The sequence below is a fragment of the Salmo salar genome, chromosome 02, assembly GCF_965601325.2.
Source record: "Salmo salar chromosome 02, fSalSal1, whole genome shotgun sequence".
Classification (NCBI taxonomy): domain Eukaryota; kingdom Metazoa; phylum Chordata; class Actinopteri; order Salmoniformes; family Salmonidae; genus Salmo; species Salmo salar.
The window spans coordinates 24421181-24443467 of record NC_138292.1 but is presented as its reverse complement, the minus strand read 5'-3'; the positions used below and the strand labels follow the sequence as shown (position 1 = coordinate 24443467).

Sequence of the window (22287 nt, the reverse complement as noted above, 5' to 3'; positions counted from 1 at the left end):
GGGTGGTGTGGTCTGCCCATTTGCCTGCCCTCCAGGACACCTACAACACCCGATGTCACAGGAAGGCCAAAAAGATCAAATGACATCAATCATCTGAGCCATGGCCTGTTCACCCCGCTATCATCCAGAAGGAGAAGTTAGTACAGGTGTATCAAAGCTGGGACCGAGAGACTGAAAAACAGCTTCTATCTCAAGGCCATCAGACTGTTAAAAAGCCATCACTAGCCAGCTACCACCCGGCTACTCAACCCTGCACCTTCGAGGCTGCAGCCCTATATACATAGACATGGAATCACTGGCCACTTTAATAATAGAGCACTAAATCAAATCAAATCAAATTTTATTAGTCGCATGCGCCGAATACAACATGTGTAGACCTGTAGACCTTACAGTGAAATGCGTACTAGTCACTTTAATAATGTTTACTCATCTCATCGGTTTACTCATGTATATACTGTATTCTATTCTACTGTATTTTAGTCAATGCCACTCCGACATTGCTCGTGCTAAATATTTATATATTTTTTAATTCCATTCTTTTACTTTAGATTTGTGTGTTGTTGTGAATTGTTAGATATTACTGCACTGTTGGAGCTAGGAACACAAGCATTTCGCTACACCCACAATAACATCTGTTAAATATATGTTTGTGAACAATAAAATTTGATTTGGATTATTGCACACCCGCACAGAGTAGGCGGTCCCTAATGGAAATATGCAAATTAACACTGGAGTGATAGATGAGCAGATGGTGATGTGCAAGTAGAAATACTGGTGTGCAAAAGAGCAGAAAAGTAAATAAAAACAATATGGGGATGAGGTAGGTAGATTGGGTGGGCTATTTACAGATGGGCTATGTACAGCTGCAGCAATCAGTTAGCTGCTCAGATAGCTGATGTTTAAAGTTAGTGAGGGAAATATAAGTCTCCAGATTCAGCGATTTTTGCAATTCATTCCAGTCATTGGCAGCAGAGAACTGGAAGGAAAGGCGGCCAAAGGAGGTGTTGGCTTTGGGGATGACCAGTGAGATATACCTGCTGGAGCACGTGCTACGGGTGGGTGTTGTTATTGTGACCAGTGAGCTGAGGTAAGGTGGAGCTTTACCTAGCATAGACTTATAGCAGACTTGGAGCCAGTGGGTCTGGCGTCGAATATGTAGCGAGGGCCAGCCGACTACAGCATACAGGTCGCAGTGGTGGGTGGTATAAGGGGCTTTGGTGACAAAACGGATGGCACTTTGATAGACTGCATCCAATTTGCTGAGTAGAGTATTGGAAGCTATTTTGTAAATGACATTGCCGAAGTCGAGGATCGGTAGGATAGTCAGTTTTACGAGGGTATGTTTGGCGGCATGAGTGAAGGAGGCTTTGTTGCGAAATAGGAAGCCGATTCTAGATTTCATTTTGGATTGGAGATGTTTAATATGAGTCTGGAAGGAGAGTTTACAGTCTAGCCAGACACCTAGGTATTTGTAGTTGTCCACATATTCTAAATCAGAACCGTCCAGAGTAGTGATGCTAGTCGGGCGGGTGCGGCAGCGAACGGTTGAAAAGCATGCATTTGGTTTTACTTGCATTTAAGAGCAGTTGGAGGCCCCGGAAGGAGTGCTGTATGGCATTGAAGCTCGTTTGGAGGTTAGTTAACACAGTGTCCAAAGAACGGCAAGATGTATTCAGAATGGTGTCGTCTGCGTAGAGGTGAATCAGGGAATCACCCACAGCAAGAGCGACATCATTGATATATACAGAGAAAAGAGTCGGCCCGAGAATTGAACCCTGTGGTACCCCATAGAGACTGCCAGAGGTCTGGACAACAGGCCCTACGATTTGACACACTGAACTCTATCTGAGAAGTAGTTGGTGAACCAGGCGAGGCAGTCATTAGAGAAACCAAGGCTGTTGAGTCTACCGATAAGAATACGGTGATGGACAGAGTCGAAAGCCTTGGCCAGGTCGATGAAGACGGCTGCACAGTACTGTCTTTTATCGTTGGCGGTTATATCGTTTAGTACCTTGAGCATGGCTGAGGTGCACCCGTGACCAGCTCGAAAACCGGATTGCACAGCGGAGAAGGTACGGTGGGATTCAAAATGGTCAGCGATCTGTTTATTAACTGGATATATGGATATAGGTCTGTAACAGTTTGGGTCTAGAGTGTCACCCCCTTTGAAGAGGGGGATGACCGCGGCAGCTTTCCAATCTTTAGGGATCTCGGACGATACGAAAGAGAGGTTGAACAGACTGGTAATAGGGGTTGCAACAATGGCGGCAGATCATTTTAAAAAGAGAGGGTCCAGATTGTCTAGCCCAGCTGATTTGTACGGGTCCAGGTTTTGCAGCTCTTTCGGAAAATCTTCTATCTGGATTTGGGTGAAGGAGAAGCTGGGGAGGCTTGGGAAAGTAGCTGCGGAGGGTGCGGAGCTGTTGGCCGGGGTTGGGGTAGCCAGGAGGAAAGCATGGCCAGCCGTAGAGAAATGCTTATTGAAATTCTCGATTATCGTGGATTTATCGGTGGTGACAGTGTTACCTAGCCTCAGTGCAATGGGCAGCTGGGAGGAGGGGTTCTTACTCTCCATGGACTTTAGTGTCCCAAAACTTTTTGGAGTTAGAGCTACAGGATGCAAATTTCCTTGATTACCTTTGACCTTTTTCAAAAGGAGGCAAGGAGAGGATGGAAGAATTAGCTAACCAATTGAGAATGTCCCTATGTCCTCATTTGACTATCAAAATGTGGGAATGATAGTGTAGCCTAAAAAACTATTTATGCTTGATCTGCATATGTGGTCGGAGGCTTTGTATGGCGTGTATGAGCCTCCGGAGGCATGCAGAGGCCAAATCAAGCTCCGTACCACATCGCTGTGCGCCTCTCACATTTTGTAACAATGCGGAGGGCTCTGTATAGCCCAGCATTGACATGATTGGTTGACGGTAGGTGGGGGCGGAAAGTCCTGTATAAACACAAACCTACTTACTTAAAAAGTTTGTTTCCTCTGACTACTGCGGTGGCTGCATCTCAGTAAACGCTATACTGCCACTGCAGATGGCGGATTGATCATGCAGAGACTTTAAGAGCTTGAATCATTCCTCTTCAATAGCTTGCATATTGTAATATGCAGAGTCAGACATGCTGCAATATGAAAACCAGCCAGTGCACACCTCCAAGACCAATGAATACTGGGAGACTGAAATGTATGTGATATGACTCTCTTATTGGCTACACACGCTTCCAACTCAATTATCAAGTTGGCATACACAAAAACACCAGAACTACACAACAGAATATACAGGCCTTTAATGTCATTACTATTTATTAGCATTACCAGGTCAGAGTCGGGCACAAAATCATCTTCTGTACATCACTGTTCCCTTATTAAATAACTACAATAAGAGTAAAAGAGTTTATTTATATAGTCTAATTTCATCATTCAGCGACATCTAGGCAGGTGACCGGTGAGGTGGTGGGTGCGAGCAAAGGTGCGATGGCAGCGGTGGCAGGAGTATGGTCTCTCCCCAGTGTGGGTCCTCATGTGAATTTTAAGGTGGTTGGCCAAGCGGAATCTCTTGTCACACTCTTGGCAGGGATATGGCCGTGAGTTATTGTGGATCCTCATGTGTCTGGTCAGATCAGCAGAACAGATAAACCGTCGGTGGCATTCAGAACATTCAAATGGCCTCTCCCCAGTGTGGATGCGCTTGTGTTTGGTCAGATCTCCAGACTGAGTGAAGCTTTTACCGCACTCAGTACAGGTGTATGGTTTCTCACCTGTGTGAGTGCGCTGGTGGTTCTTCAGGTGTGCGTGTCGGAAAAATGTCTTGTCACACACTGTGCAATGGAAAGGCCTCTCCCCAGTGTGTGTGCGCTGGTGGGTTTTCAATGCAGCACTGTTTATGAACTTCAGCCCACAAACCCCACAATGGTAGTTCCTTTCATTGTTGTGGATCTTCAGATGCGTCTTCAGATAATTTCTGTAAGCAAAGTCTTTACCACACACAGTACATTTGAAAGGTCTCTCCCCTGAGTGTGTGCGCAGGTGAAGCTTCAGACAGTCCTTGTATGCAAACCGTCTGTCACATTTGGAGCAGGAGAAAGACTTCTCGCCAGAGTGAATAGTCATGTGAACTCGGAGGTGCCACATCCGGGCAAAACCCTTTCCACAATCCTGGCATTTGAATGGCTTGACCCCCGAGTGTATCATCATGTGTTTGCGGTAACTGCTGTCTTCTGAGAAGCTCTTGCCACACTCCTTGCAGACGTAAGGCTTCTCGCCGGTGTGTGTGCGCATGTGAATGCGCAGATTCCGAGGACTAGAGCAGTTTTTGCCACACTCTGAGCATGGCATACCAATGTTCATACAGACAGGGCCATCCTCAGGCTTAGTGCCCTCAGGTTTGTGACACTGGTGAGGCCCCAGTCCCCAGGAATTCTTGAAGCTTTTCCCACAGTCAGCACAACTGAGGTATCCATCGGTGAAAGCGACAGACATTTTGTGCCAAACCTTGCAGTGAGTATGCAGTCTGCCTATGTACTGGAAGCTCCGGGCACAATAGGGGCAGGGGTGGAGTTTCCTTAGAGAGGGAGAGGGGTGGGCCTGACGGATGTGGACGTGTAGCTGTCGTGGGGTATGGAACATGCAGCTACAGTGGGGACAGCTGTGTGTGGCGGCATACACGGTTTTACTTGTTGAGACATGGCTTTTGAACAAAGCCAGGTACTGCTTCTGGTGTTTGGTCTTGATATGGTTCTCCAGGAAGTAACAGTCAGTGAAGGAGATGGTGCAGTGTGGACAAGGAAAGAATTGAGAAGTAGAGACTGAGGGAGAGGGACAGAGCAGTGGAAAGAAGGTAGAAAGAGTGAGAAGAGAGCGATGGGAGGAGAGAGGAAACAGAACATAGTTGTGATTACTTACATTTCCTCATTCAACAATAAAATGCTTGAGTAAATATATTTTCTGAAAATTAATTTCAAAGTTTGGTAAATTAATGTTCAAATGATGTTCAAGTAATCCCATCACCCATTTCAAATGCAGTGTTGAGGGTGGACTGGATGTATGAACTATGCCCTACCTTCATCTGTCTCGTCTGGGTTTTTCTCCTTCACCAAACACACTTTAGTGTCTCGCAGAAGAGTCTTAACCACCACCTTATGGATTAGAAAGACGAAGAAACCACAGTATGCATGAACCAAAACTCTAACTCCTATTGTCTAGTTACTAACTGTCACATGTTGGGAAAGACCACTAACTCTTCTTACATTAGACAATCTTGTTAGCATCACCACAGGACTCCATGATATCTCGCTACACCGGGTCATAGTACTGGATGTATTTTGATGTTTGATGTGGTTCTTCTGGATGGAAGGAACAGAACGGTTTGGTTCCTCTCCCATTCCCTGCTGTTCAAAGTCTGTTGGTTCCTCTTTGATTTGGATGGAGCTGATATATACCCCTTTAGTAATGTAGGGTGATTGGCTAATGTCTGGTTCTTCTCTATTGCAGTCAACATCATCTAACTGTGTTCCACACTCTGTTTTGATGGGGCCTCGATGGTGTTTAGTCCACTTGGTTTTGTTGTATTGCTTTTTCCCAGGCTTGCTCTTCATCTTGTTGACTGGAGTGCTTCTTCATTTGAATTCTGTGGGGAAAAGACCAGGTTTTATTTAGCATCATCCCTTAGAGAGCAATAACAGGCAGGGATCATACTAATATCGAACCAGGGTCTGTAGTGACGCCTCTAGCACTGAGATCCCGAGTGGTGCAGCGGTCTAACTAGCTAATGTCTTGAGCTGCTAGGATTAGTATTTTATTAGGATCCCCATTAGCTACTGCTAAAGCAGCAGCTACTCTTACTGGGGTCCCAACAAAACATGACATATTACATAACATGAATAGATAGGTACAGAACATACATTTTAAATTAGAATACACAATTTTATACAATTCCATGCATAATGTAGTCATTATAACGGCAATACTGCAGCCATTAATTTCCCATATAGTGCCACCCTTTGCTCTACCGTTAAAAATAGCTTTGTCTAAAAGCCGATTAATGCTTGATACGAAAATGTGGTCAGAGGCTCTATATGGATAGTGTGACGCAATCTCGGAGCCTCTGGTGGCATGCAGAGGCCAAATTGAGCTCCATACAGCACCGCCGTGCGCCTCCCAAATGTTGTAACAATGTGGAGGGCTCCATATAGCTCCTTCGCATTGACATTGTTGGGTGACGGTAGGTGGGGATGGGAGGTCCTGTATAAACACAAAGTCATTCTTTGACAACTTCCTTTACAACAGATCTGCGCTGCTCCGCAAAGCGCAATAAATATACATGCCCTGACTTCTGCAGAGGCGTATCGCCGTAAATGCTGAACGCCAATGCAAACATCAGATTGACCACGTAACGCCTTTAAACAGGTCTAATAAGGTCTAAAATATAATAATCTCACAGCAGAAGTTGTTTTGTAAACACCAGAGAAAATCTCAGAACATCAGGGGTGTAATCATTAGTCCAACCACGAGTTTCTATTGGACAAATTCAGATAAGTCCCTCCCCGTTTCGTTCCTTTTGCTTCCGTTAAAGAAACGTTTTGAAACAGAATCAGCGTAATGAATAGCCCCTGGAACCATCCTGTCCTTGGTTCTTCCGTTTACGTCAATCCTATGTAATCGTGTGATTCATCGATACTACTGAACGCAAGTGCAACCAGATAGGAAGAGGCAAAGCGAGAGCGTGTCTCTGCCCAAAATGTGTCCACGTTAAGCAGATCATTATTTATGTGAGGAGTGTGTGTATGGGGTCGGGGCAATGAGTGTCGAATTTAGTCACGATAAAAAGGAAATTATATTTTTATACGTGTGGCTTATTTTATATAATATAAGTTTGGTAATGCTTAGGTTGTTACGAGTATACTGATATAAGTGTGATGCACTGACATCCCGGCAGCTTTGAGAAAAAACACTTTATACAAGAGTTGTTCCTGTTGAAATTCGAGACGGTCTTACAGGCGGCGGACGTCAACACCCCTCATAGAATATTCAAAAAACGAGATGTATCCACCTATCTAAAGAAAGGAATAGGGGGGAGCCCGCCGTTATGCTCTGTAGACAACGAATCCCCATTGTTAGGGCGGAGACAAGCATCTCGTCATTATATCCAGTATCTTTGGTGCAACACACGAAAACGAAAATGCAATAATCATATGGAGTTTCACCTTAGTCGTTAACAAGTAGTCTCGTCTTTGTTGATGAGAATAATACAGCAAAGGCTAACGTATTATTTTATATCTCGTAAATGCTCAATGATAGAAGGGCCAACACAGCCTCGCCTACCTTTTTCGACGCCATAAAAACGCTGCACTTCCTACTTTATGTCCTTAAAGTGCCTACTCAACGTGGCCTTGACCAATCAGGTAATGGCTCCTCGATATGCAACAACGATTTGGAGGCGGTTTATTGGTGTGGATTGTTAAAGATATATTCCTCAAAATAAATGATATTGGAAATATGTTATGTTTATGATAATAAAAAGAGTTATTTAATTGCAATAATAACAGGCCTCTTCTGTCAAAATGTGGGAACGATACAGTACAGCATTGGTTCCCAACCGTTTTTGGTTACTGTACCACCAACTAAAATATGCTTTGTCTGGAGTACCCTTGAAGTATACCATAATGTGCATTTTACCAGTAGGCCTATAGTCTCATGAGTCTTCTCAAGTACCCCCAGGGTTCCTAGGCTTGTACCCTTAGTTGGGAACCAATAATCTACATGACAAGGTCATATCAACACCACTACAAGCCAATGATGGTTCTTAGCTTATGGACTAGTAAAAATCAGTTAATGACAGGATGGGTGGTTCTCTGTTCAAGTGGTAACCCTGTTAATTGACATTACTCTGGGAGTGATGTGGGTTCATGTTTTCATGTGGATTTACGTTAAAGGTAGACTCAGCGATATGACGTACATGCACAAAGTAAACAACATAGCGGGTCAATTCCTGCAAGAACTAAGTGCATTGAAGTGCGAGGCTAAATCTCTCTGCGGTTTTGGTCCTGGTGCCATCACGCTGTAATAGTATGAAGTGAACCATGCACATAGCGTAGATCAGAGGAGGCTGGTGGGAGGAGCTATTGGAGGCCAGAATCATTGTAATGGCTGGAATAGAATAAATGGAAAAGTAAAAAACAAAAACATGGAAACCATGTTTGACTCGGTTCCATTCCAGACATTCCAACGAGCCCATCCTCCTATAGCTCCTCCCACCAGCCTCCACTGGCGCAAATACTGTGTGAGAGCAAAGTCTGGCATCTGGCTCATCGCAATATCTGTGGTGCTGCTTGTGGCAATGTCATTTCGCTGAGTCTACCTTTAAGCACAAAACAGACATGCCATATTTCACAAACTGTCACCTTTATTGTCAGTCATCACCAGGAATCGGCATACAAATCTCATGTATATCATTTAAAAAGCGATGAAATTAAGAAAAAAAAATACAAAAAAAAGTACAAAACATTGTTTAATGAACTATGTAACTATAACCTAATGACTATCCATTATAACGTTATAATTTCACTGTGGCGGAGTCATCTCCAAGTGATAACTATGAATACAATGCATTTCATTATATACAGTGTTATATAAAAAAGCCAAATCATGATAATTTACAACATTAGGCAGGTGTTTCAAGAGGTTTGGTTTGTGAGTGAAGCTGGAGAAGAAAGGGGGGCAGGGGTACGATCTCTCCCCCGTGTCCTCATGTGGCATCTAAAGTGTTTCAGTTCATAGAAGCTTTTCCCACATTCTTGGCAGAAGTATGGCTTCATAAGTTTAGCACTGCAATATTACAACCAGTGCAGGCCAATGATGGCTTATGGACTGAAACAAATCATGTGTTCCAACTGTTCAAGTGGTCTTTATGTAATTAACTTAATTTAAAAAAAAGTAAACTATGCAAGTCAGTTAAGAACAAGTTCTTATTTACAATGACGGCCTACACCGGCCTATCCCGGACGACGCTGGGCCAATTGTGCGCCACCCTATGGGACTCCCAATCACAGCCGGTTGTGATACAGCCTGGATTCGAACCAGGTGTCTGTAGTGACGCCTCCAGCACTGAGATGCAGTGCCTTAGACTGCTGCGCCACTCAGGAGCCCCATGAATCTAAAGTCATGTTTATAACAATACTAGGGGAGTGACCTTTACATAAATGCTCCTCTTCTTCCAAATCAAGGTATACACTACAAACAAAAAGGAAAATAAACATCCCATCATCTTTTCGAAACATTATCACCTACTAATCACTAGGACAATCAGTAAAACCATCTTCTGTATATCACTGTCCCTTAAATTTTTTTTATTTAAAAATATAAAATACAGGTTAAAAACAAACAGACAAAAACGTAACTAACAATCTAATGTATATGAACAAATTGGAGTATTGCTAAAGACATTGTGGCATCATAGGTAGATTCTGTGATATGGAGTTATCATACACAGTAGGGGTACAGTTCGCATCTGTTGTCCAGCATCGATCACTGAAGGGAACGAATCCACCCCCCCCATTCATAGGTTTAACTCATTTAAGTTTAGGACATCTAGACAGGTGATTGGAGAGGTTGCTCTTGCGAGCAAAGCAAAAAAAGCAGTGAGGGCAGGAATACGGTTTCCCCTTGTGGATTTTCATGTGGACTTTTACATGACTCTGTTCATAAAAGCTCTTCCCACACTCTTGGCAGGAGTATGGCTTTACATCACGGTGAGTGTGGGTCCTCATGTGCAGGGTCAGAGAACCTGAACAGATAAACCGGCTGTGGCATTCAGAACATTCAAATGGCCTCTCCCCAGTGTGGTGGCGCTTGTGTTTGGCCAGATCTCCAGACTGAGTGAAGCTTTTACCGCACTCTGTACACGTGTATGGTTTTTCACCTGTGTGAGTGAGATGATGGTTCTTAAGGTGTGAGAGTCTAAAAAACTTCTTGTCGCACACTGTGCAGTGGTAGGGCCTCTCCCCGGTGTGTGAGCGCATGTGTAACTTCAACAACCCAAGCCTTATGAACTTCCGCCCACAAACCCCACAATGGTAGTTTTTCTGGTTGTTGTGGATATTCAGGTGTGTTTTCAGATAACATTTGTCAGCAAAGTCTTTACCACACACAGTACATTTGAAAGGTCTCTCCCCTGAGTGTGTGCGCAGGTGAAGCTCCAGACTACCCCTGTATGCATACCGCTTGTCACAATGGGAGCAGGAGAACTTTCTCTCACCAGAGTGAACAGTCATGTGATTCCTGAGAAGGTTTGCCTGGGCGAAAGCCTTCCCACAATCCTGGCATTTGAATTCTTTGACCCCCTTGTGTATCAGCAGGTGTTTGCCTAAACTGCTGCCGTTCGAGAATCTTTTGCCGCACTCCTTGCATTCATAAGGCTTCTCTCCGGTGTGGATGCGCATGTGAGTGTTCAGGCTCGTAGGAGTAGTGAGGATCTTGCCACATTCGGAGCAATGGAAGCCGACTTCCAGACATATCACAGGCTTAATGTCCTTAGGTTTAGTGCCCTCTGGTTCGTGACACCGGTGAGGCCCCAGTCCCCAGCAATTCTCAAAGCTCTTCCCACAATCCGCGCAACTAAGGTGTCCATCGATGCGAACAACGGCCATTTTGTGCAAATTCTTGCAGTGCTTCAGCAGGGTGCCCAGGTAAGGGAATCTGCGGGCACACTGCGGACAGGGGTGGAGTTTCCCCGGAACCCTGCGGGGATGGGAAGGTTTCTGGGGACGGGCAGAGGGGTGGGCCTGGCGGGTGTGAATATCTAGCTGTCGTGGTGTATGGAACATGCAGCTACAGTGGGGACAGCTGTGTGTGGGGCCGTACACTCTTTTACTCTTTGAGACTTGGCTTTTCAACATGGCCAGGTACTGCTTCTGGTGTTTGTTCTTGATATGGTTCTCCAGGAAGTAACAGTCAGTAAAGGAGATGGTGCAGTGTGGACAAGGAAAGAACTGAGGAGACAAGACTGAGGGAGGACAGAGATGGGTGGAAGGAAGGAAGGTAAAGAAAAAGGGTATGATAAAAGGAGAGAAAGGGAACAGAAATGTCATTTTCCTCAAAAAAAACAAGTTAGAAATCCTTGCTGACATTTAATTCACCTTCAGTAATTCATCACCCATTTAATCCTGTGAGACCCAAGGATTTTTGCAACACTTGTTTTCTACATAATCACTACATCTTAGAGATGATAGGACACAAATGCTTCTAAGAGATACATCTGGGTAGTGCCGAGTGATTAACCGAAATGTTGGTTATTTAAAAAAAGAAAACCTCAATGACCGACGTCGGTTCAATTATTCAAATTCAATTTATTTTGATGTGAGCTCAATGCACAGTTTCTCTAGAGATTAATCAGATCAAGCCCGAACTCTGCAATGTAGTATGGAGTTGTAGTTCCCAAATAGTCTACATAGTTTTGCAGTGAAAACGTAGTAATTAACTACAATGACCATAATCCATTACGTGCCTACTTGTCCGGTCCGTTTCTTTTACGCCTCCTATGTAAAAGAGACATTAGAATGCACGATCGAGAGCAGTTGCTTCGAGAGGTATCTTTACCTGAAAATACATGATCTAAGTGATTGATAGTTGGTAATCAGCAGTCATAAAAGTATGCCTTATTTACACTGAACTACTAAAATAGTGATTTTGTCAGAAAATAGGCAGCAGCTCTATAGAGAGGAAATGATGACTTGGAATGTAATAATAAAGTGTAATAGACAAATATTTTAAGTTAAGTAAAGTAATGGGAATAAATTATGGTTAATAAGTGATAAGCAGTAATGGGCATCAAATGACTTTCATTAATTGTTATATTGTATGTTACAGCATTCAACCCACATAATGCATGGTGCATTTAAGGTTTTAAACTGATCCAAACTGAAAACCGTGAACTTTTTTATATTTTAATTGAAACAGAACAGACCTCAAAAAGCACTAATCACTCAGCACTATATCTGGGTCACAGGAGATGAACTATGTAGTGTTTGACATGAATTAAGGCTCTTACAGGGTTAAACTGCAGTGTTGGGAGTAGACTGAAGTATGTATGAACACTATATCCTACCTCCATTGTTGTCTTCATCCCTCCTGGCATCTGTCTCTTCCTTCACCAAACACACTTTAGTATCTCTCAGAAGAGTCTTAACCACCACCTTATGGATTAGATTGATGAAGAAAACTGCATGCATTAACCAACAATCTAAACACTCTTGTCTAGTTATTAACTGTCACATGTTTGGAAAGACTAACTCTTCTGACCTTAGACAATCTTGTTAACAGCACTAGAGGACTCCATGATATCGGACTACACATGGTCAGTTGGTTGGATGTAGTTTGTTGTTGCTTTACATGCTTCTTCAGCAAGGAAAGTTTGGAACGGTCACCATCACCAGTTTCCTTCTGCTCAAAGTTCCTTGGTTCATTTTTTATTTGGATGGAGTTCAAAGTAACCCCATTCGTTTTGGACTGTTTAGTCCTCTTGGTTATGTTAACTTTCTCCAGGTTTGTTCTCCATCTAGTTGACTTGAGTACCTCAGTCTGGTTAACATTCATCTTTCTTTGAATTCTGTGGGGAAAAGACCAAGCTGACTGAACTCAAGAGCTAGACCAGGCCATCACCCATCCAACACAAAAATGTAACATTAGGCTGCGTTATCAAATGCTATGAACTAGCGAACTAGTCTACTTATAAACAAACCAACAGCGGCGATCGATTGACATTCCCATAATGTTGCGGGTTGCTACCATGTCAGAACGTGCCGTTTATAGTATTTTATGGCACTAGCCTCTTTGCTAATGATGTAGCAAGTTAGCTACAACTCTGCACCGTAGACCTGTGTCTGCACTAAATTGACTACTGCTAGCGCTAGGTAGCTAGCCAATAATGATCTTTGTTGATGCGAACAGAGCGAGCTAAAATAGCAAACCACCACCTGCAATTCAATGCTATATACTGGCAAGCAAGAAAGCTAACGTTAGAAAACTTTTAACCTGTCTCACCCAAATATTACCAAATTCACCAGAAACAGTTTTTGTTTCTCGTTAATCTTCACGGATAAAACAGCATGGATTTCGTACTGGCCGAGATTAAAACCAGAAAACAATTTACTTTAGCGGGGACAACTGGCCAATCAGGTAATAGCCAAAGATTAAGAGACTGTTGATTGGGTGTGTATTCTTAAAGGAATATTCCCGTGGAATCATGTACATAATAAATTGTAGACAAAATGTAGGAATGATACTACCATAGATATACAATATAGATAGATATACAGTATATACATACTCCCTGGACAGTTTTATCTCCATCTCTTCATTCAAAGACTCAATCATAGACACCTTACTGACAGTTGTGGCTGATTCGCGTGATGTATTGTTGTCTCTACCTTCTTTATATATATATATATATATATATATATATATTTTTTTTATTTCACCTTTATTTAACCAGGTAGGCCAGTTGAGTACAAGTTCTCATTTACAACTACGACCTGGCCAAGATAAAGCAAAGCAGTGCAACACAAACAACACAGAGTTACACATGGGATAAACAAAGGGACAGTCAATAACACAATAGAAAAATATATATACAGTGTGTGCAAATATATACAGTGTTCTTTCCCTTTGTGCTGTTTTCTGTGCCCAATAACATTTGTATCATGTTTTGTGCTGCTACCATGTTGTAGTCCTGTTGTGTTGCTACCATGCTATATTGTTGTTTTAGGCCTCTCTTTATGTAGTATTGTCTCTCTTGTCCTGATGTGAGTTTTGTCCTATATTTTTCATCCCAGCCCCCATCCCCGCAGGAGGCCTTTTGGTAGGCCATCATTGTATATAGCTAGCTAGTCTATTAATAAACAAACCACCAGCAATAGCAGCGATCTATTCCCAACATGATCATAATGTTGCGGGTTGCTACCATGTCAGAAAGTGCCTTTTATGGCACTGGCCTCTTTGTTAATTACATTTACATTTACATTTAAGTCATTTAGCAGACGCTCTTTTCCAGAGCGACTTACACCTTATGATATCCAGTGGAACAACCACTTTACAATAGTGCATCTAAATCTTTTAAGGGGGGGGGGGGGGGGGGTTAGAAGGATTACTTTATCCTATCCTAGGTATTCCTTAAAGAGGTGGGGTTTCAGGTGTCTCCGGGAAGGTGGTGATTGACTCCGCTGTCCTGGCGTCGTGAGGGAGCTTGTTCCACCATTGGGGTGCCAGAGCAGCGAACAGTTTTGACTGGGCTGAGCGGGAACTGTGCTTCCTCAGAGGTAGGGAGGCGAGCAGGCCAGAGGTGGATGAACGCAGTGCCCTTGTTTGGGTGTAGGGCCTGATCAGAGCCTGAAGGTACGGAGGTGCCGTTCCCCTCACAGCTCCGTAGGCAAGCACCATGGTCTTGTAGCGGATGCGAGCTTCAACTGGAAGCCAGTGGAGAGAGCGGAGGAGCGGGGTGACGTGAGAGAACTTGGGAAGGTTGAACACCAGACGGGCTGCGGCGTTCTGGATGAGTTGTAGGGGTTTAGTGGCACAGGCAGGGAGCCCAGCCAACAGCGAGTTGCAGTAATCCAGACGGGAGATGACAAGTGCCTGGATTAGGACCTGCGCCGCTTCCTGTGTGAGGCAGGGTCGTACTCTGCGAATGTTGTAGAGCATGAACCTACAGGATCGGGTCACCGCCTTGATGTTAGTGGAGAACGACAGGGTGTTGTCCAGGGTCACGCCAAGGTTCTTAGCACTCTGGGAGGAGGACAAAATGGAGTTCTCAACCGTGATGGCGAGATCATGGAACGGGCAGTCCTTCCCCGGGAGGAAGAGCAGCTCCGTCTTGCCGAGGTTCAGCTTGAGGTGGTGATCCGTCATCCACACTGATATGTCTGCCAGACATGCAGAGATGCGATTCGCCACCTGGTTATCAGAAGCGGGAAAGGAGAAGATGAATTGTGTGTCGTCTGCATAGCAATGATAGGAGAGACCATGTGAGGATATGACAGAGCCAAGTGACTTGGTGTATAGCGAGAATAGGAGAGGGCCTAGAAAAGAGCCTTGGGGGACACCAGTGGTGAGAGCACGTGGTGCGGAGACAGATTCTCGCCACGCCACCTGGTAGGAGCGACCTGTCAGGTAGGACGCAATCCAAGCGTGGGCCGCGCCGGAGATGCCCAACTCGGAGAGGGTGGAGAGGAGGATCTGATGGTTCACAGTATCAAAGGCAGCAGATAGGTCTAGAAGGATGAGAGCAGAGGAGAGAGAGTTAGCTTTAGCAGTGCGGAGAGCCTCCGTGACACAGAGAAGAGCAGTCTCAGTTGAATGACCAGTCTTGAAACCTGACTGATTTGGATCAAGAAGGTCATTCTGAGAGAGATAGCAGGAGAGCTGGCCAAGGACGGCACGTTCAAGAGTTTTGGAGAGAAAAGAAAGAAGGGATACTGGTCTGTAGTTGTTGACATCAGAGGGATCGAGTGTAGGTTTTTTCAGAAGGGATGCAACTCTCGCTCTCTTGAAGACGGAAGGGACGTAGACAGCGGTGAAGGATGAGTTGATGAGCGAGGTGAGGTAAGGGAGAAGGTCTCCGGAAATGGTCTGGAGAAGAGAGGAGGGGATAGGGTCAAGCGGGCAGGTTGTTGGGCGGCCGGCCGTCACAAGATGCGAGATTTCATCTGGAGAGAGAGGGGAGAAAGAGGTCAAAGCACAGGGTAGGGCAGTGTGAGCAGGACCAGCGGTGTCGTTTGATTTAGCAAACGAGGATCGGATGTCGTCGACCTTCTTTTCAAAATGGTTGACGAAGTCATCCGCAGAGAGGGAGGAGGGGGGGGGGGGAGGATTCAGGAGGGAGGAGAAGGTGGCAAAGAGCTTCCTAGGGTTAGAGGCAGCTGCTTGGAATTTAGAGTGGTAGAAAGTGGCTTTAGCAGCAGAGACAGAAGAGGAAAATGTAGAGAGGAGGGAGTGAAAGGATGCCAGGTCCGCAGGGAGGCGAGTTTTCCTCCATTTCCGCTCGGCTGCCCGGAGCCCTGTTCTGTGAGCTCGCAATGAGTCGTCGAGCCACGGAGCAGGAGGGGAGGACCGAGCCGGCCTGGAGGATAGGGGCATAGAGAGTCAAAGGATGCAGAAAGGGAGGAGAGGAGGGTTGAGGAGGCAGAATCAGGAGATAGGTTGGAGAAGGTTTGAGCAGAGGGAAGAGATGATATGATGGAAGAGGAGAGAGTAGCGGGAGAGAGAGAGCGAAGGTTGGGACGGCGCAATACCATCCGAGTAGGGGCAGAGTGAGTAGTGTTGGATGAGAGCGAGAGGGAAAAGGATACAAGGTAGTGGTCGGAGACTTGGAGGGGAGTTGCAATGAGATTAGTGGAAGAACAGCATCTAGTAAAGATGAGGTCAAGTGTATTGCCTGCCTTGTGAGTGGGGGGGAAGGTGAGAGGGTGAGGTCAAAAGAGGAGAGGAGTGGAAAGAAGGAGGCAGAGAGGAATGAGTCAAAGGTAGACGTGGGGAGGTTAAAGTCACCCAGAACTGTGAGAGGTGAGCCATCCTCAGGAAAGGAACTTATCAAGGCGTCAAGCTCATTGATGAACTCTCCAAGGGAACCTGGAGGGCGATAAATGATAAGGATGTTAAGCTTGAAAGGGCTGGTAACTGTGACAGCATGGAATTCAAAGGAGGCGATAGACAGATGGGTCAGGGGAGAAAGAGAGAATGTCCACTTGGGAGAGATGAGGATTCCAGTGCCACCACCCCGCTGGCCAGATGCTTTCGGGGTATGCGAGAACACGTGGGCAGACGAGGAGAGAGCAGTAGGAGTAGCAGTGTTATCTGTGGTAATCCATGTTTCCGTCAGCGCCAAGAAGTCGAGGGACTGGAGGGTAGCATAGGCTGAGATGAACTCTGCCTTGTTGGCCGCAGACCGGCAGTTCCAGAGACCTGGAACTCCACGTGGGTCGTGCGCGCTGGGACCACCAGGTTAGAGTGGCAGCGGCCACGCGGTGTGAAGCGTTTGTATGGCCTGAAGCGTTTGTATGGCTACGGTGCAGACTAGCTACTAGTCTGCACCGTAGACCTATGTCTGCACTATATTGAATACTGCTCCTGAGTGGCGCAGCGGTCTAAGGCACTGCATCTCAGTGCTAGATGTGTCACTACAGACATCCTGGTTTGAATCCAGGCTGTATCACAACCGGCCGTGATTGGGAGTTCCATAGGGTGGCGCACAATTGGCACAGCGTGGTCTTGGTTTGGCTCGTGTAGGCCGTCATTGTAAATAATAATTTGTTCTTAACTGACTTGCCAAGTTAAATAAAAAAAAAACACAATATATACAATGCATTTGTAAACTATTCAGGCCCGTTTCCACATTTTGTTATGTTACAGTCCAATTCTAAAATGTATTGAGTCGTTTTTTCCCCCTCATCAATCTACACACAATACCCCATAATGACAAAGCGAAAACAGGTTTTTAGACATTTTTGTAAATGTATTACAAATAAAAAACTGAAATATCACATTTACATTAGTATTCAGACCCTTTGCTATGAGACTCAAAATTGAGCTCAGGTGCATCCTGTTTCCATTGATCATCCTTGAGATGTTTCTACAACTTAATTGGAGTTCACCTGTGGCAAATTCAACTGATTGGACATGATTTGGAAAGGTCAGTACAGGTGCATCAAAATTGGGACTGAAAGACTGAAAAATAGCTTATATCTCAAGGCCATCAGACTGTTAAACAGCCATCACTAACACATAGAGGCTGCTGCCTACATACAGACTTGAAATCATTGGCCACTCGAACAAATGGATCTCTAGTCACTTCATTAATACCACTTTAATAATGATGTTTACATATCTTCCACTACTCATCCCAGATGTATATACTGTATTTTATACCATCTATTGCATCTCGTCTATGCCGGTCGGTCATGGCCCATCCATATATTTATATATACATATTCTTATTCCCTTTACTTGGATGTGTGTGTATTAGGTAGTTGTTGTGGAATTGTTAGATCACTTGTTAAATATTTCTGCACTGTCGGAACTAGAAGCACAAGCATTTCGCTACACTTTACTGGTCACATACCATGTGTATGTGACCAATAAAATTTGATTTAATTTATATAAGGTCCCACAGTTGACAGTGCATGTCAGAGCAAAAACCAAGCCATGATGTTGAAGGAATTGTCAGTAGAGCTCCAAGACAGGATTTGGTCAAGGCACAGATCTGGGGAAGGGTACAAAAAAAATATCTGCAGCAACCCTAAGTCTCTGAATGTCCTTGAGTGGCCCAGCAGAAGCCTGGACTTGAACCCGATCGAACGTCTCTGGAGACCTAAAAATAGCTGTGCAATGATGCCCCGCAACCTACCTTGACACAGCTTGAGTGGATCTGCAGAGAAGAATGGGAGAAACTCCCCCAATACAGGTGTACCAAGCTTGTAGCGTCATACCCAAGAAGACTCAAGGCTGTAATCGCTGCCAAAGGTGCTTCAACAAAGTACTGAGTAAAGGGTCTGAATACTTACGTAAATGTAATTTCATTTTTTTCAACTCTAAAAACCTGTTTTTGCTTTGTCGTTAAGGGGTATTGTGTTTAAATTGAGGAAAAAGTATTTCATCCATTTTAGAATAAGGCTGTAACATAACAATGTGGAAAAAGTGAAGGAGTCTGAATACTTTCCTGAATGCACTGTATATACACACACAAACACAGACATACAGAGAGAGAGAGAGAGAAATAATACTATATGCTTGTCAACCATGTTCAAATGTTTGGTAATGCAATAAATCACAACCAGTGCAGGGTTCCCGAATGGCACAGCATGTCAGTGCTAGAGGCATCACTACAGACCCTGGTTCGATCCCGGGCTGTATCACAACCAGCCGTGAGCAGGAATCCCATAGGGCGGTGCACAATTGGCCAGCGTCGTCCGGATTAGACCATCAATGTAAATAAAAACTTGTTCTTAACTGACGTGCCTAGTTAACTAAAAGGTTGAAACAACAAAGAAAATGGCCAATGACGGCTTATGGACTGAAGCAAATCATGTGGTCTCTAACTAATTAACTTAGATAAAAAATATGTTTATAACAATACTAGGGGCGTGACCTTTACATAAATTATTTTTCCAAATCAAGGAATACACTAAAAACACAAAGCAAAAAAACTGAAGCTCTTTCAGAATGTATTATCACCTACGGATCACCAGGACAATCAGTCATGATACCATCTTCTGTACATCAGTATATTTTATTTGTTTGTTTAAAGAGCAAATAAAAAAAACACAAAAACAACTAGTGTTTAAAACCTCTTAGACTTAAGGTCCCGTTCGGGAGACCTGTGTGGTTCTGGTACAGGTTCAGACCCTCTAACGTAGGATGTGAAATCTTAGACCACTTGAAGCTGGGATGTCCCTTCTATCATTTCAATCGCTCTTCCAACTGGCCAGCTCCTGGCTGAACCCAACATCACAGCCACTGACAAAGCCCATGCCTGAAATCCTTGTATCATAGCGCAGCAGGAGTGGTTTCATCACAGTTGCACATTCAGAGATTATTGGCTATAAATCAATCTAAAACAATTCATAGATTTTAAACAAAAAATATTAATATGAAATGAAAGGAGAGTTCCTAACGAGATCATGAAGCCAATCTAGAGCTCTGTGAGACGTTCACAGCAATGGGGGCAAACATTGACAGTAAACATACAAATATGTCATTTAAAGTTATAAGGAACATGAAATCTTAGTGTCATTTTATAATTTATTTATGCTATATTCAGAAAGCAAGTCATTTCAAGTCTTATTCATACAATTTTGTTGAATAGGAAATACAATGAAACTATGCATCATATTTGTACTGTGTACTTGAGCTTGTGTCCTCAAAAAGTTACCACCTCAACAATTTCACTTTTTTTTTTAACCAGAAAAGTTAGATAAAACTCCTTCTTTGAGTATACAGCATTACTAGTTATTGTTCATGGCCCTCGTGATAATTACTTTTGTGGATTACATTTTACTGGTTAAAAACAAATACCCATAGAACAAAAGTAACAACGTAATATACACTGAGCTCCAAAAGTATTGGGACAGTGAATTCTTGTTTTGGTCCTTTGGCTCTGTACCTCCAGCACTTTGGATTTGAAATGATACAATGACTATGAGGTTAAAGTGCAGATTGTCAGCTTTAATTTGAGTATTTTTATTCATATGAACTGTTTAGAAATTACACCACTTTTTGAACATAGTCCCTCAATTTTAGGGGACCAAAAGTATTGGGACAAATTCACTTGTGTAGTGAAGTAGTCAAAGGTTTAGTATTTGGTCCCATATTCCTAGGGACCAAATGATTACATCAAGATAGTAGAGTAACAAACTTGTTGGATGCTACCATGATAACTGATAGTCCTGAATACATTGTGAATATCGAGTGAGAAAGTTAAGAGTACAGACACACAAATATTATACCCCATGCTAACCTCTTACCATTACAATAACATGGGAGGTTAAGATTTTGTCAGAGGGTATGATATTTATGCCTCTAACTTTCTCACTCATTAATCACGATTCATTCAGGATAATCCGTAATCATGGTAGCCACTAATATAGAAGAAAACATTCTATTCTTATTTATAATAAAAAAAGTGACAATACATGATTTACCATTAATTTCTATTGGGCACAAAATACTCTGAAACACACCCAAACAAACAGCAAATGCATCCAGTCACAAGCTTGATGTAAGCATTGCGTGCTAGGAATATGGGACCAAATAATTTAACGTTTCCCTTAAAACGGGCGAGGAATATGTACAAAGTGTTCTTCTTTATAAACGGTTCACCCGCTATGGATGAAAATACCCCCAAATTAAAGCTGACAGTCTGCACTATAACCTCAGTCATTGTATCGCTTCAAATCCAAAGTGCTGGAGTACAGAGCCAAAACATGTCACTGTCTCAATACATGGAGCTCATTGTGACCCAACTGGAGGACTGCTAAAACATTGTGGTGTTATCATAAACAGGGGAGCAACATTTCGTTAGCATTTGTGGTCACACATCAGACAAGAGATCGGACTCCACTCCTATTCATTCATAAGAGTAACAGCTTCATAAAATGTGTTATGTTAAAAACATACATCATTATCATTTAGGTTTATGACATCTAAGCAGGTATTTGGAGAGGTTGGACTTGCGAGCAAAGCTGATAAAGCAGAGGGGACAGGAATAACGTTTCCCATTGTGGATTTTCATGTGGCCGTTCACATGACTCTATTCATAAAAGCTCTTCCCACACTCTTGGCGGGAGTATGGCTTTACATCACGGTGAGTGTGGGTCCTCATGTGCAGGGTCAGAGAACCTGAACAGATAAACCGGCTGTGGCATTCAGAACATTCAAATGGCCTCTATGGTTTCTCACCTGTGTGAGTGAGATGATGGTTCTTCAGGTGGTCGAGTCGGGCAAATTGCTTGTCACACACAGTACATTTGAAAGGTCTCTCCCCTGAGTGTGTGCGCAGGTGAAGCTTCAGACTCGCCCTGTACAGTGAGGGAAAAAAGTATTTGATCCCCTGCTGATTTTGTACATTTTCCCACTGACAAAGAAATTATCAGTCTATAATTTGAATGGTATGTTTATTTGAACAGTGAGAGACAGAATAACAACAAAAAAATCCAGAAAAATGCATGTCAAAAATGTTATAAAATGATTTGCATTTTAATGAGGGAAATAAGTATTTGACCCCTCTGCAAAACATGACTTAGTAGTACTTGGTGGCAAAACCTTTGTTGGCAATCACAGAGGTCAGACGTTTCTTGTAGTTGGCCACCAGGTTTGCACACATCTCATGAAGGGATTTTGTCCCACTCCTCTTTGCAGATCTTCTCCAAGTCATTAAGGTTTCGAGGCTGACGTTTGGCAACTCGAACCTTCAGCTCCCTCCACAGATTTCTATGGGATTAAGGTCTAGAGACTGGCTAGGCCACTCCAGGACCTTAATGTGCTTCTTCTTGAGCCACTCCTTTGTTGCCTTGGCCGTGTGTTTTGGGTCATTGTCATGCTGGAATACCCATCCACGACCCATTTTCAATGCCCTGGCTGAGGGAAGGAGGTTCTCACCCACGATTTGACGATACATCGTCCCTTTGATGCGGTGAAGTTGTCCTGTCCCCTTAGCAGAAAAACACCCCCAAAGCATAATGTTTCCACCTCCATGTTTGACGGTGGGGATGGTGTTCTTGGGGTCATAGGCAGCATTCCTC

At 43.8% G+C, this 22287-nt stretch overlaps 2 protein-coding genes across 4 annotated transcripts; both read right to left on the bottom strand.

The window, feature by feature from the left end:
* Positions 1-3274: 3274 nt before the first annotated feature.
* On the bottom strand, positions 3275-7395 carry LOC106578895 (uncharacterized). 3 transcript variants are annotated; one of them, XM_014158146.3, is made up of 4 exons: positions 7325-7395; positions 5251-5630; positions 5064-5139; positions 3275-4809 (listed from the first exon to the last, which is right to left on the bottom strand). In XM_014158146.3, exons 2-4 carry the CDS (start codon positions 5596-5598, stop codon positions 3425-3427), a joined length of 1809 nt encoding a protein of 602 aa, XP_014013621.3. In that variant the 5' UTR covers positions 5599-5630; positions 7325-7395; the 3' UTR covers positions 3275-3424. The 3 variants fall into 3 exon arrangements, with proteins under 3 accessions (XP_014013621.3, XP_014013613.3, XP_014013625.3); XM_014158138.3 differs by having other exon boundaries at positions 7207-7336; XM_014158150.3 differs by lacking the exon at positions 7325-7395 and adding an exon at positions 6442-6638.
* A 992-nt stretch (positions 7396-8387) lies between these two features.
* Positions 8388-13164, bottom strand: LOC106578882 (uncharacterized). The gene is made up of 4 exons (XM_014158119.2): positions 13040-13164; positions 12299-12605; positions 12105-12192; positions 8388-11003 (listed from the first exon to the last, which is right to left on the bottom strand). Exons 2-4 carry the CDS (start codon positions 12590-12592, stop codon positions 9571-9573), a joined length of 1815 nt encoding a protein of 604 aa, XP_014013594.1. The 5' UTR covers positions 12593-12605; positions 13040-13164; the 3' UTR covers positions 8388-9570.
* Between the last annotated feature and the right edge of the window lie 9123 nt (positions 13165-22287).

Coding starts and splice junctions, on each gene's coding strand:
- LOC106578895 (XM_014158146.3), bottom strand. CDS start 5,598: ATGAAGAGCAAGCCTGGGAAAAAGCAATACAACAAAACCAAGTGGACT. Junction 5,140..5,250: donor TGCTAACAAGATTGTCTAAT/GTAAGAAGAGTT, acceptor CTAATCCATAAG/GTGGTGGTTAAGACTCTTCT. Junction 4,810..5,063: donor CCCAGACGAGACAGATGAAG/GTAGGGCATAGT, acceptor CCTCTCCCTCAG/TCTCTACTTCTCAATTCTTT.
- LOC106578882 (XM_014158119.2), bottom strand. CDS start 12,592: ATGAATGTTAACCAGACTGAGGTACTCAAGTCAACTAGATGGAGAACA. Junction 12,193..12,298: donor TGTTAACAAGATTGTCTAAG/GTCAGAAGAGTT, acceptor CTAATCCATAAG/GTGGTGGTTAAGACTCTTCT. Junction 11,004..12,104: donor GGATGAAGACAACAATGGAG/GTAGGATATAGT, acceptor GTCCTCCCTCAG/TCTTGTCTCCTCAGTTCTTT.